This window comes from Ostreococcus tauri (assembly GCF_000214015.3).
Source record: "Ostreococcus tauri WGS project CAID00000000 data, contig chromosome 01, whole genome shotgun sequence".
Lineage (NCBI taxonomy): Eukaryota > Viridiplantae > Chlorophyta > Mamiellophyceae > Mamiellales > Bathycoccaceae > Ostreococcus > Ostreococcus tauri.
In genome coordinates, this window is record NC_014426.2 from 121,828 (window position 1) to 134,517 (window position 12,690).

At 59.4% G+C, this 12,690-nt stretch overlaps 7 protein-coding genes across 7 annotated transcripts; 4 read left to right on the plus strand and 3 right to left on the minus strand.

Moving 5' to 3' along the window:
* Window positions 1–29: 29 nt before the first annotated feature.
* Window positions 30–6,883, plus strand: OT_ostta01g00820 (Nucleolar pre-ribosomal-associated protein 1,N-terminal; the record flags this gene model as incomplete). The annotated part of the gene is made up of 3 exons (XM_022985241.1): window positions 30–126; window positions 222–283; window positions 374–6,883. The coding sequence occupies 3 exons, from the start codon at window positions 30–32 to the stop codon at window positions 6,881–6,883; spliced, it is 6,669 nt and encodes a 2,222-aa protein (XP_022838140.1).
* Window positions 6,884–7,093: 210 nt separating this feature from the next.
* OT_ostta01g00830 (ATPase, F0 complex, subunit B/B',bacterial/chloroplast) lies at window positions 7,094–7,931 on the minus strand (the record flags this gene model as incomplete). The annotated part of the gene is made up of 2 exons (XM_022985242.1): window positions 7,094–7,336; window positions 7,563–7,931. The coding sequence occupies 2 exons, from the start codon at window positions 7,929–7,931 to the stop codon at window positions 7,094–7,096; spliced, it is 612 nt and encodes a 203-aa protein (XP_022838141.1).
* A 340-nt stretch (window positions 7,932–8,271) lies between these two features.
* Window positions 8,272–8,742, plus strand: OT_ostta01g00840 (unnamed product; the record flags this gene model as incomplete). Its single annotated transcript, XM_003074098.2, has 1 exon — window positions 8,272–8,742. The coding sequence occupies one exon, from the start codon at window positions 8,272–8,274 to the stop codon at window positions 8,740–8,742; it is 471 nt and encodes a 156-aa protein (XP_003074144.2).
* Window positions 8,743–8,822: 80 nt separating this feature from the next.
* On the plus strand, window positions 8,823–9,515 carry OT_ostta01g00850 (Lamin Tail Domain; the record flags this gene model as incomplete). The annotated part of the gene is made up of 1 exon (XM_022985243.1): window positions 8,823–9,515. The coding sequence occupies one exon, from the start codon at window positions 8,823–8,825 to the stop codon at window positions 9,513–9,515; it is 693 nt and encodes a 230-aa protein (XP_022838142.1).
* An 80-nt stretch (window positions 9,516–9,595) lies between these two features.
* Window positions 9,596–10,432, minus strand: OT_ostta01g00860 (Nucleic acid-binding, OB-fold; the record flags this gene model as incomplete). The annotated part of the gene is made up of 1 exon (XM_003074100.1): window positions 9,596–10,432. The coding sequence occupies one exon, from the start codon at window positions 10,430–10,432 to the stop codon at window positions 9,596–9,598; it is 837 nt and encodes a 278-aa protein (XP_003074146.1).
* A 221-nt stretch (window positions 10,433–10,653) lies between these two features.
* OT_ostta01g00870 (hypothetical protein) lies at window positions 10,654–11,260 on the plus strand (the record flags this gene model as incomplete). The annotated part of the gene is made up of 2 exons (XM_003074101.1): window positions 10,654–11,016; window positions 11,054–11,260. The coding sequence occupies 2 exons, from the start codon at window positions 10,654–10,656 to the stop codon at window positions 11,258–11,260; spliced, it is 570 nt and encodes a 189-aa protein (XP_003074147.1).
* Window positions 11,261–11,286: 26 nt separating this feature from the next.
* On the minus strand, window positions 11,287–12,174 carry OT_ostta01g00880 (Ankyrin repeat; the record flags this gene model as incomplete). The annotated part of the gene is made up of 1 exon (XM_022985244.1): window positions 11,287–12,174. The coding sequence occupies one exon, from the start codon at window positions 12,172–12,174 to the stop codon at window positions 11,287–11,289; it is 888 nt and encodes a 295-aa protein (XP_022838143.1).
* Window positions 12,175–12,690: the final 516 nt, after the last annotated feature.

The window sequence follows — 12,690 nt, forward strand, 5'->3', positions numbered from 1 at the left end:
GCGGGGGAGCCGCCAGGTCGACGCGCGCGATGGGGCGCGACGACGACGACGACGACGACGACGCGCGCGTCGCGGCGGCGGTGGAGGAGGTGTCGCGCGCGCGTGATGCGGACGCCGTGGCGAGAGGTGCGCGCGAGGCGAGGGGAGAGGACGCGGCGCGACGACCGCGCGTGGGCGAATGACTGACGGGCGGCGCGACGAGCGACGATTCGGGACGACAGCGATCGAGATCGTCCGTCGAGCGGTGGAACGCGAGGACGCGTTCGGTGAACGCGCCGTGGAGGTGCGTGCGATCGCGTGGTCGCGATGAAGGCGTGAGACGTGGGTGAGACGCGGGTTGAGGGGACGCGGGGACTGACGAAGACGCGCGCAGACGTACCTGGCGCGGTCGCCGGATTTCGCGGATGTTTTGACGATATGGGATGGGTATCACGCGAATCACGCGCAGAAGGTGTGCGTGCCGCTGTTGAGGATGTGCGGAGCGATGATGCGGCGGGCGAGGGACGTGGATGGGGAGCGGGGGACGACGCGCGAGCGGTTGGCGCTCGATTCGCTCGCTCGGGCCATCATGACGCGACGAATGCGGCACATTTATAGTCACCTGGGAAGCGGGATCAGGGTGCGGGTGAACGCGGCGTTTGTCGTGCTCGCCGCCATCGCGGGACGGGGGAAGCGGTGTGCGGCGGAGTTATTTCGCACGTTTGATTTCTCGCTCGCGGCGCTGCCGAAACTCGCGTCGCCGCCGCGAGACACACGGGCAAAAGAGGGCGCGATCGTGAAGAGAAGAAAAGAGCCGAAGGACGTCATGTCTGGTTCGACGCGTAGGGGGTTTTGTGAGTTCGTCTTGGCGTTTTTCACAGTGAAAGACAGGGCGCTGTTACGCCCGGTGTTGGCGCAACGCGTCTTGTTTGGAAACGTCGCGCGATTCATCGCGGGCGACGAGGCGGAGATGCAGCTCCGAGTCTTACGAGTCATCGAACACGACGTCATGTCGAACGAAATTGGTGTCCCGGCAAGATTACGCGCAGCTCTGTTCGGAGACGTCAGTCTCGAACAACTCGCGACGATAGCTGGACAAAGCGAGGACGTACACGCCGCGGATGGGAAAGCGGCGCTCGCCGCGACGAGCGTGCTCGTGAAGCTCTTGACCGACCCTGCGCACGGATTGATACCCGAAAAGTCTGGAGTGGTCTCCAAGAAGTGCGCCACGGTCGTTCGACTCTTGCAAAAGCTTCGACCGATCGAGTGCGACGCGCATTTGAAAATTCTACTGAGCGCATGCGAGACGCACCCGTTGTTGGCGTCAATGTATCTTCCGGGCGCAAAGTTCACGCTTGATCCGCGATTATCGGCGCACTGGCTGACCAGCGCGAGTGTGTTGGGTAGGATTTCCGTTGCCGCAGGGCGCGATGTCGCATCTACCGAGGTGGCGGCTCGTCTAGATGGCGCAAACACGGTCGGTGAAGCCGAGGGGTCAGCTTTCATCAAAGCCGTCATTCCTCCCGGGATGACAAAACAGACGCTCTCAAAAGGACTGGCGCACACGTCGCCCGTGATTCGACATGCAACGTTGTGTCTGATGCTCAACGTCACAAGAGCGATCAGGTCGAGACTGGCTCACTTGAATATAGCGATCGCAGGGGGGCGAGTGCGAGCGAGTGAACGTGTTTGGAAGTTGGAGGAACTCGCATCGAACGCCCGCCTCGCGACGACGACGTTCCTTCCCGAAGTTCAATCCATCATGGCAGCGTACACGGCGAGTAAGAGTGCGAAGGAGGGAACGAAAGAGTGGACCGCGGCATTGTTAATGCGCTGTCACGCTCTGAATGCCATTTCAGCGCAGGTTCGCGCCGTCCCGGAGGCCCTCGTGGACGCAAAGGTTGATTTCAACAAGCTTCTGCCGTCGAACGACCCAACGAGTTTGCCCTCCACTGAACTTGCCGCCGTCATCGATGTACTGTGCGCGGCGAGAGGACTGAGCGAATCAGACGAGGATGATAACGTTCCATCATCGTCGTCGTTTCAAGACTCAGGGGTAAATCAAGGCCACCTCCTGTCGGTATTTCGCGTCGTGATATTCGCGACCTCCGTCGAGGCGCGCGCAGCAGCGAGACGACTGGCAAAGCATTACTTGGTGACTTCCGGTTCATTGGACGATCGCTCATCGGAAGCAGACGTGTGGATAGACAAGCTCACGTCGTTCCGAGCGAACGGTTTCGAGCACTCACGAGAACTTTTGATGTCGTGCACTGAATTCTTAGCTGAGGCCACCACGGCAGCGACGCGACGAAGATTCAAGCACGATTCGGAGGTTCAACGGGTACTACGAGATTCGAACGACGCGCGTCCAACCCGATTCAGCATCAATGATCTCACCGAAAGTCATCTTAGTGCGGCGACGCTCGCCGTGAGCTCACTCGCCATGACGGCATGTGAAAGCGTGGGCAAGGTGCTCAAGAGTGAGAAGCGCTCGCGAGAGTTTAAACTCGCTGTGAGCGCCTACGTATCCTCCGTGATGATTTGTCTCGTTCAGACTAGCTACGATCCGTGGGCTGTGGCGGTGTGCGCGCAACACGCACTTGGAGATCAGGGTGAGGGCTATTACCCAGCGATGGATTCGCTACAAGCTTTTACACGACGATGTTTGGAGGAAAGCGTTCAAGATTCACAGAGTGCTCGAAGAAAGCATACGAGTAGGCACGGCACGTCGCCGCTTGAGTGGTCGTACGAAGCATTATCGCAAGCTCTGGACGATTTGTACGCACTTTCTCCTGAAGATAGGGGTCTCGCATTGTTCTCCATGCACGCGCATGGTCCGATGCTTGCGCCATTTGGAGCAGACGTAGCGGCAATGGCCATTTTCGGTTCGTCGGATGAGCTGGATGAGAATACGGCGTTACTATTGTCTCTCGTGAAGAGCCTAGACGCCACCGCCGTCGTCACCGCGTGCTCATCCGTCTCTGGACCGCTCTTGGGTGCAGACATGAGTGAAGCGGCGCCGGCAAGCGAGCTGTGCGCAAGGGTGATTACGATGTGCCCAAAACGCGACCTCATCCGAGTGACGAGATCGCTCGTGTTTTGGTGCAAGTGGAATCACGCGAGAGGCGATGTGCGAACGGTAACTCGACTGATTGAGCTTTGTCGAGTCGCTCTGAATCGAGCGCGCTATGAAAGCGAAAATATGTTGAGCGCCGTTCGCTTGTCGTTGTTCAGTACGACTTCGCTTTACGCCATTTTAGACGAGTCCACGGATCGTTCACTCGCGGACTTGGTCATATACGACGCGTACATGAACTCAAGCGACCGTGAAATGTATTTACCGTACATCCAGCGATCAGTGGATCGACTTCATGCGGTGTTGCATGAGCCCAACGTTGAGACATCTGTCAACGTAGCGCTCATTGCTTTAGCAACGAACGACGAAAAGCTCGATCTTTTGGAGAAGTTTGAGCTTTCGGGTGCTACATTGCTGGGTATTCAAGTCGCCGACGTCGCTGGCTTCGCCGGGCCGAGCGCTCGCGTGCGTATGCAAGCTGTACGTTACCTTGTTCGTAGCGCTCTGTCATCAAGGCTGGATGCAACGGGTGTCACGCAGGCGTGTCGGGTCGCTCAAAGAGCGCTCGACGCATTACCCTCGGACGAAATGTTAATGGGACAGGCTCCAGACTTAGCCGTAGCCCCGGAGGCCTCGGAATTGGTTCGTGTCGTCTTGAAGGAATCAGATGTAGAGGCCCGCGTGCAATTGGCCGCAGCATTTTTGGCGCAGTCCGACGCGCTCGCTTTACAGTTCATCGTCGGTGCTGCCGCGAGGATCTCAAATGGTGAGGACATCTTGCGATTGTTACCGCTCGCTCGGGGCGCAATGAGATGGGACGCGTTATATCGAATGTCGGAGCATTCCAAGGTTGTCGCCGACGCGTACCGAGACTTTCTCATGGACGAGTTTTTGTCGAAAGACGTGCTGTCGCCTTCTGTGAAAGAGCACGGTGTAGAGACACTGGTGTCGTGCATCAAGATATCGCCCCTCGAGTTTGGCTCGGAACAACGCGATCGTTTCATCGAACGCGTGATGCCGTCGACGGGATGGGCGATTCTCAGGCATCCAGATCACATCGTCCGCGCGCGAGTGTCCATGGGACTGTTTGCGAAAAGTGAAAGTATCACCGAGCAAATCATGTTCTTGACGTCTACTTTACAGACCCTCGCGTTGTTCACACAGTCTACGAATATGAACGCGTCAATGAGTCGAGATGTTTCGTCTGAGAAGTTTCTCGCCGAATGTCTTGCCAGCGTTCTCGACGGGCTTTTTGAGCGAGACGTCACAACGGTGCCCATGAACAAGCGTTTGATAGGAGAACTCATCAGAGCGTCGCAGGCATTCATGAAGCAGTCCATCGCGCACAAATTCCGTGCACATCGTCGTTTAGCAATCATGGGGCGAATTTGCACCGTTTTACTCGGTTTTCAAACGACAGAGTTTGAGATGCAAGCCGTTGCGGAGAGTATCCTCTCTCAGATTATTTCGCATCCTATGTTTGAGCGCACGCTGACCGCAGTCATCGGCGGTGGTGATTCCGAACTTCCAGTAAACTTGCGTGAGATGTCGGTTACGATGAAGTCAATAGTTGAGGCGGTGCGAGAGTCATCTGCGCACGAAGAGAGGAGTGAACCCAACAACGCAAGCGCACTCAAATTAGAATTATTGCGCGTGATGCGACTGCTCTGGAAGTTGCAGGACGCGGACGGGAAGAACGGGAAGAACAAGTGCATGAAGTGGCGTGCCAGTAACGCGCGCGTGATAGTGAGTTTGGCATCAGGCTACGGCGCGACGTTGAGCGAAGCGGATTGCCTGACACAAGAGTTGATGCTCGACATTGATGCGAGTACTGGCGGTGGAGTGTTGCGTTCAATCGGATATCTCTGGGGCGAATCGGTCACGCATTTCGTGAAAACTACTATATCCGTTCGACGAAATGAAGATACGGGCTACGACGTTGACGACTTATTGTACTCCCATCCGTCCCCAGCTCTTGTGGCTTCTGCCATTCGCGAAGGCTCTCCACCAGACGCTCGTCGTGCGGCGGCGACCGCCGCGAGGTTTCCAATGTCGCGAACAACGCCACCGAGCAACGTATCGGTTGATGCGTCTCATGTGGATGAAATTGTACCTTTTGGGTACGACCCGTCGTGGATGCTGCCGTTCACGATGCATGCACTGATGTCAGGCGCCATGGATCCGCGAGAGGCTGTCGCCTGGGGCCTTGCCCCTCTTGCAGCTGCCGCGCTCGCGTCGCACGATGAAAGCACTCGACGCATCGCATATGCCATCTTTTCCGTGATGAACGATCGGATCAGTGATCCTTTGTACTCATTCCGTGAGCGAACACAGGTATTGGCATGCCTCAGCGCTATGCGAAACGCGACAACTTCGTCCTTGATGCGCTGGCCCTCTCCAGGGGCCACCCTGGCGGCTGAGTGCATGCTTTCGTCTCTTTATCCCGAGACAGATACGTTCTTACCTCTGCAAAAGCAGCTGAATAGGCGAGCCGCGCTCGATTTGAGCGGACTGCCGATGTTCCTTCCGATGCTCAATAGCGGAGACGTCGATGCTCGGCAGCATCGACTGTGGATCCTCAGACTTCTTCGCGCCTCACTGAAGGATGAGACTGACGCGACGATATTTCGTAAGACGTTCGCGCTCGAGGTCGTGATGAGTCATTACAGCGCGACTTTGGCGGAATCTTACGCGAGATTCCTGATGCTCGATCTCGTCGCGAGAGCGTGCGCTGTGTTACCGGCGGCGCGACCGCTCGTTGAAGGTGGTGGACTCATCGCGTGGATGGCCTCCATAACGCGTGCGGCGTGCGTAAACGATAAATACAATATTCGCTCCGGTGAAACGCCCGCGCTCAGGGCGTCCACGGCCAAAGTTGCGACTGAGGCCCTGGTGACTTTGATTCGTCATAAGGGCTCAATTTATCTTGGCCCAACTGGGACGGCGGCGGATTATTTGTCTGCGCTTCAAACGATCAGAGCTTCGATCTTACGCGACGGCGACGATGCAGCGAATTCTGGTGTAGAGCTCGCCGGTCGTCGTGCTGCGCTTGGTCCATACCTTAAGCTGCACCACGAGCTCGCAACGCGTCTGCGGCGGCGCATCGCCGAAGTGGGCGATCCGGTGGAAATCTCCAGGCTCTGTCGCGTCGTCGACGCGGCGCCGAATTCGAGTGCGCTTCGCGATGACATGTTCAAAGTCATAGTCTCGTCCGAAGGTGGTGGGCGGTACGCCAAGAGGTGCACACGAGAGACGTTCCGCGCGCTTGCGGATGCTGTGACTTTTTCGGCTTCGTGGGCCGCTGCGCACGCCACGGACGTGTCCTTACGCGTCTCTGTGCAAGCGGGCGAGGATGCCTTCGAGCAAACCGCACGATGGTGTGCGAACGCGCTCGCGAACGGCGGAAACACACTCGCGAACGCCCTTCTCAGCTCGCCTGAGTGTGGCGGGGCCTCACGCTTTGCCGCCATCATGTGCTCTTGCGAGCACCGAGCTAGTGACGACGCGCGACGGGCTCTCCGTCTACCGTCGATCGCCGCCCATCTGTGCTTGCTCAGGGCTGTTGAGATATTCGATGACGATACCGCGCTATCCGACGCCGACGCGGCTATCAAACGAACGATCAATGTCGTCGACGGAGCCGCTCTCGCGCCGGGTGGCGCGCTCGACAGAGCCGTCGCCGCGAGCGCGTCAGGTGATTCGCGCGCCGGGACGCTTGCTCGAGCATTCTTACGCGCCATTTTTGCCGGCGTCGAACCTTCTGGCTTCGACGCCCTCGAGAAGATCGCGGAGACGGGCGAGCGTGCGAGTAAGCGCACGCGAGCATGAACGCGCGCCGCCTTCGGGCGTTTGCCCAGCGAGAACGATCTTCTGTAGAATAGTAGAAACGAGTAGCGTTTAACGTAGTGTAGATGTAGATACAGAGACTCGACGTCTCTTACAAAGATCAAGGAATTGAAGACTAAGCGGTGGCTGTTTGCTATGGTCGGGCAACGTTTCTCATTCCCGACGAGTTTCACGTCATTCGCGCGCGCGCGCTTAGACGCTCACAACCTTTTGGATAATTTGATCCGCGATCGCAGTCGCTTGCGCGTCAACTTGCGATTGCGAGGACTTCCTCGCTTCCTCCAAAGAGGCCATCGCGGTCGCGATTTGCTGGTCGACCTCCGCCTTGGCCTTGTCCGCCGCGGCGGCGACGTCGGCATCCATCTTCTTCTTCATCGCCGCGATTTCCGCCGCGACTTCCGAGCGGGCGTCCGCGATGATTTGCTCCTTTTGCGCCTGCGTTCGCGTACACATCACAAATCGTCAGTCACCGCGTCACGAACCACTACTGAATCATCAACTAAACATTGCGCGCAAACTCCACCAGTTGGATAAACCCCAAAACGTTCGGATCCTAAACGATCCATCTTCCCCTCCCGACGAGCGAAGCGACGTCCTATCCCCCCGCGCGAGCGCTCAAAAAACGCGTCTAAAATCATTTCACGAGTTCACAAAGACGTACGATGAGGTTATCGACCTCGGTGGAGTTATCCCCCACCGCGGCGAGCTGCGATCGGATCAACTCGTCGCGATCGTCGAGCGCCTTCCCGACCGGGCCGAACACCGTCTTGTCGAGGATCGTCATCAGGAGCAAGAACTCGGTGGCGATGATCGGAAGGGTCAAGTCGAAGTCGAAGAGCTTCCCGGCCTCGGCGTGCGCGGCGGGGACCATCGAAGCCGCTTGCATCGCGAGCGTCAGCGCCGGGAGCTTGACGCGGTCGAACGCCTTCGCGATCGCCGGCTTGGCGGCCGCCTTGGCGTGCGCCTTGGTGTGCTTGGCGGAGGCCTTGGTGACGGGGGCGATGTGCGCGCGGGCGACGACGGTGAACATCGTGCGTGGACGTGCGTGAGCGAGTGCGGAATCGCGCGCGCGCGGGGGGCATCTAGGGATAGCGGGACCTCGCGCGCGCGGTATTTCGCGAGTCATGACTCGTGTTGGTGGACTCTTTTCTAGATCACCCGAGGGATCGCCTCGAGTGGCGTGAAAAGGTTCGGTTCGCGGTGTCGCTTCATGGTTTTCAGACGTGCGGCAATATGATCATGGTGAATCACGTCTATTGATAAATGGTACACAGAGGTTACAATGGCATACATTACACGAGATCGGACAAACGGATGGATTACGTCGACGGTTGGCGCCAACCGTCGCGCGAGAGACGGACGCGCGCGCGATGCCGTCGCTCGGTCACTTAGCCGGCGCGTCCTACGCGGGCGCCGTAGATGAGCGTCGAGCGTGCGCCAGAGGCGCGTGGATCCTGTGCGCGTGGCCGTTTCTCGGGGACGCGATGTGCGTCCGTGGAGACTGCGCGTACAAGCCGCGATTTTTAGTCTTTCGATGCGCTCGAGCGCGATACAGAGAGCGCACGGACGAGGCGAGCGAGGATGAGCGCTCGAGGGTGTCTCCGGAGTACGTTGAGCGAGTAATGGGACGATGCGAGGACGTTTTCGCGGTCACGGTGAGCGCGTCGGACGGGACGGTTACGGCGGAGGTGGCGGCGGGATCACGCGCGCGGGCGCGGGTGTTGTTGTACGCGTCGACGCTCGTGGACGGACACGGGAATTCGTTGGGATTGGTTTTCTTGGAGGCGCGGGAGGGATTACGCGAGGCGCCGCCGGCGTGCGATTGTTGTTTTTCTAGCTAAGTTTATTTGTTTGTTTTCGTCCGAGCCATGTGTACATTTATTGATGATGGTGAGCACGCGTCGTCACAAGGTGGCGCGCGATGCCGATGATGGTGCGTGCACGAAGATTCTCGACGCTGGCGACGACGCTGGCGATCGTCGTGGCTTGTACGAACGCGCGATGCGCGCACGCGCAGCGAAAGGGTGGAAAACAAGACACCTCGTACGGAGAGGTGATCATCACCGAGATCAGTTATGAGCAGGCGTCCCCAGAGGACGCACTGGTGACTGAAATCGCTGGTTCGGATGATTGGGTCGAGTTGTACAATCCATCAAAGACATTAACGGTCAATCTAACCGGTTTTGCACTCACCGACTTGACGGCGCGCAAGTTGAAGAAGGCTCGACCGGAAAAGGTTGCGAAACATCTTTTCGTGCTTCCGGAAAATACCGTTATCGCTCCAAAATCATTTGCCGTCATAGCACGAGATGAGATGGCGTTCAGGGAGGCGTACGCCGAGCGTGAAGTCGCCATCGGCGCACTCGTCCGAGGCTCGTTTCGCTTTGGTTTGAGTGCCAAGGGCGAGACGATTCGCATTTTAGATCGATCGAACGCCACTGTGTTCGAGCTCAAGTACGACGATAAGGGTACATGGCCGAATACACGCGAGGCTGGACACTCACTCGAGCTCGTGGACGTGCGTCAGGATCCGAACGACTCATACTCGTGGATCGCGTCGTCCGAAAATGGAGGCACCCCTGGGGAGGTAAACTCCGTCGCCGTGTCGTGGTGAATCGTGAGCGATTCGTTTTAAATTCAATTGTTTTTTTACTTTGATTCGACAAACTGACGATAATCGCGCTCGCTATTTGACTACTTGATGCTGGCTCCCGACGGCACGTCCGTCACGGTGCACTCGCCCGCCTCGCACGAGAGCACCTTATCGCCGTACATCGCCTTGCCGTCCTTCACGGCGAGCTTCTCTTTCACAGCGTCCCAAAACTTGCTCTTGCACTCCTTCGGGTACGTCGCGGACGGCGCCGTGCCTGCTGGCGTTACGACGTCGCCGCACTTAGCGCCCTCCGGAACGCGCACGAGCTTCACCTTGGTCTCGCCCTCGGCCTCGTACTCAGTGGCGAGAATCATCGCCACCGACGCTTGACCCGCCAACTTTGCCGGCTTTAGGTTCACGATCGTGAGCACCATCGCGTCCTTGAGCTCGTTCTCTGGGACAAACTTGCGCAGACCGGTCACCACCTGTCTCGGGGCTTCCTCGCCGACGTCCACCTGGCACAGGTACAGCTTATCGCTATTCTCCACGTGTCCGACCTCGACCACTTTACCGACGACGAGCTTCGCCTTCTCCACGGGATCCACCTCCTCCACCGGCGCCGTCGGCTTCTTCTCCTTCTTCTTCCCTTGTCCGCTCGCGCCCGCGTCGCCGCCGTCCGCCTTCTTCACCCCCTGACCCTTCGGCTTGATCACCGGATTCAGCATCTTCACGATGTACTCGCACGTTTGATCGAACGCCTCCGGCATCGGGTTATTCGCCTCGAACGGTTTCGTCATCACGTATCCCGTGCGCTCGCACCGCACCTTGACCACGCCCGGCGGCGGCGCGATCGGGAAGAACGGGTTCTTCCCCGACGTTCCCGTCGACGCGCCGGGGCCGTCGAGCAACGCGTCGGCGACGGCGCTCATGGTATCCATTCGGGGCGTCGCGCGGGCGCGCGCGCGTCGACCGCGGACGTGTGCGGACGGCGGGGCGTCGAACGATCGATCGATCGGCGACGTCGACCGCTGGATCGTCGACGCGTGCATGCGACGAGTCATGACTCGTCCGATGGGGACTCGACGCGCACCGAGAAAACGCTCGGAAAACGCTCGGACGACGACCGCGACCGACGCCGCGGACGCGCCCGCAGAGCGCGATGCGGCAGTACGAACCGGACGACGCCGAGGATTCGGACTCGGAGACGCGCGCGACGCGCGAGCGCGCGCGTAGAGACGCGTTCGAGCGCGAAGTTGACGCCGAGCTGGGAACGGCGAGCGAGAGCGAGAGCGATGACGAACGCTCGTGGGAGGCGTTCTGGCGACGATCGACGGCGGCGAACGCGGCGAGGATGCGACGCGCGGGTTTAGATCCGACCGCGGCGGAGGTGCGGGAGGCGTACGGGCGTCGTGGGCAAAAGTTGGACCGAGGACGACCTCGCGAGGAGACGCTTTTTTGTTTCGGATGCGACGGCGCGTGCGGCGACACGTTTGAGTGCGCGCAGTGTCTGGAGATTTACCGTGTGCGGTCGAAGAAAGGTGGCGTTTGATACGTGGGAGCGCGCGTTCTTTTGTTCGTGCGAGTGTTACGTCGCAAACTGGGATGCACACAAGTGTCGACACGCGCCGAGTACGGCGGGACCGACGCTCAAGGATGGCAACGTGCACAAGTTCGAGTCGCCGATCGGAAACGGGGCGCTGTGGCACGCGACGGAGCTGCGACGCGTCGAGTTCGAAGAGTGCGTGCCACCTAGAGAGTATAAATAAATACATCGTGCGTTCTTTTGTGTCTACTAGTCTGGGGTCAGCAGCGGGCTCTGGTAATCCACCGCGCGGCGCTCGTCTACAGCGAGCGCGGCGTCCACATCCATCGGAGGCGCGCTCGGCGACGCGAATTCACCGTCTCCATCGTCGTCGTCGTCGTCATCATCGTCGTCGTTATCGCGATACGACGCGCTCTTGCCAGGTCCTGGCGACTCGTGCCGACTTGATTCAGAAAACGGCTCGTAGTTCTCCTTGGAATGCGTCACGCCGTCGGCGCCGTCCGATCCCAGAGGAACCCCGTGTGTTTGCAAGTACTCCGCCAACGCGAAATGATTGTACTTAGCCGCAACATCGACCGCGGTGCGGCCGAGCGTATCGAGCGCGTCCGGCATTGCACCCAGGATGAGAAGCTTTTTGCACGCGGCTTTGTTTCCGTTTGCGGCTGAAATCATTAGTAGCGTCTGCCCCTCGTTCGTCTCATCACGCGCATCCACGTCCAGGCCCTCGTCGTCGACCAAACGTTCGATATCACGAGGTCGATTCAGTCTGCACGCCCTGATTCCGGCCGAAATGAGCTGCGCTTCCCTGGCGAAATCTGACGCCGTCCCGACGCCTCGCCCGCTCTCGGCGCGAGTATCGCGCATCGCCGCCCACTCGTCCGCCCCCACCCAATCCGTCTCGTCACTGAACGCCTCAATGTTTGGATTATTCAAAATCTCCAAAATTTGCGCCGCCACGGCCCCGCACCCGATGAGCTCGTCGCAGAGCGCGTACGCCTCCTTCATCTCCTCGTCTCGGCGCGTTCGCGGCTCCACCTCGCTCGCAAACGTGTCGTAATCCACATCGTACTCCCCCGTAACGTCGTCCGCTCGCGTCACCAAAAACGCGAACACCGACCGTATCTCATCTTTACTCATGCTCTTCCACCGCACCGTCGCCGTGACGCGGTCAATCACGCCATCCAAGCGCGTCGGCGTCCACAGCGCTCCGCACCCCACGCTCGCGCACGCCGTGAGGAAATCACTCAACCGCACCGTCCCTCGTCCAATCGCGTCGCACAAATCATAAAACCGCTTAAAAACCCTCGAATTTCCATTCGCTCGCTCGAGCGCCCTCGCCGCGGTCGCTCGCTCCAGCCGCGCGTCCACGCTTCCGAACGCGCCGTGAATCAATCCCTTCAACAATCTCCCCGGTTTCTCCCCCCCCAGCGGTCTCAGCGCGCGTCTCAACCGACGCGAGCGATCGATCTCGAGTCGATCGATCGCTCGATCGATCCCGTTCGCCCTACGCCGCGCGCGCGTCGTCAGTCACCCCATCCATCGCCCGCGGGCGCGGTCCACCGCCGTCGCGCCCACCGCGCCCGCGCCGTCGCCCACCGCGCCCGCGCCGTCGCCGTCGTCCGCGCCGCGTCGCGTCCGGACGTCATCGCGACG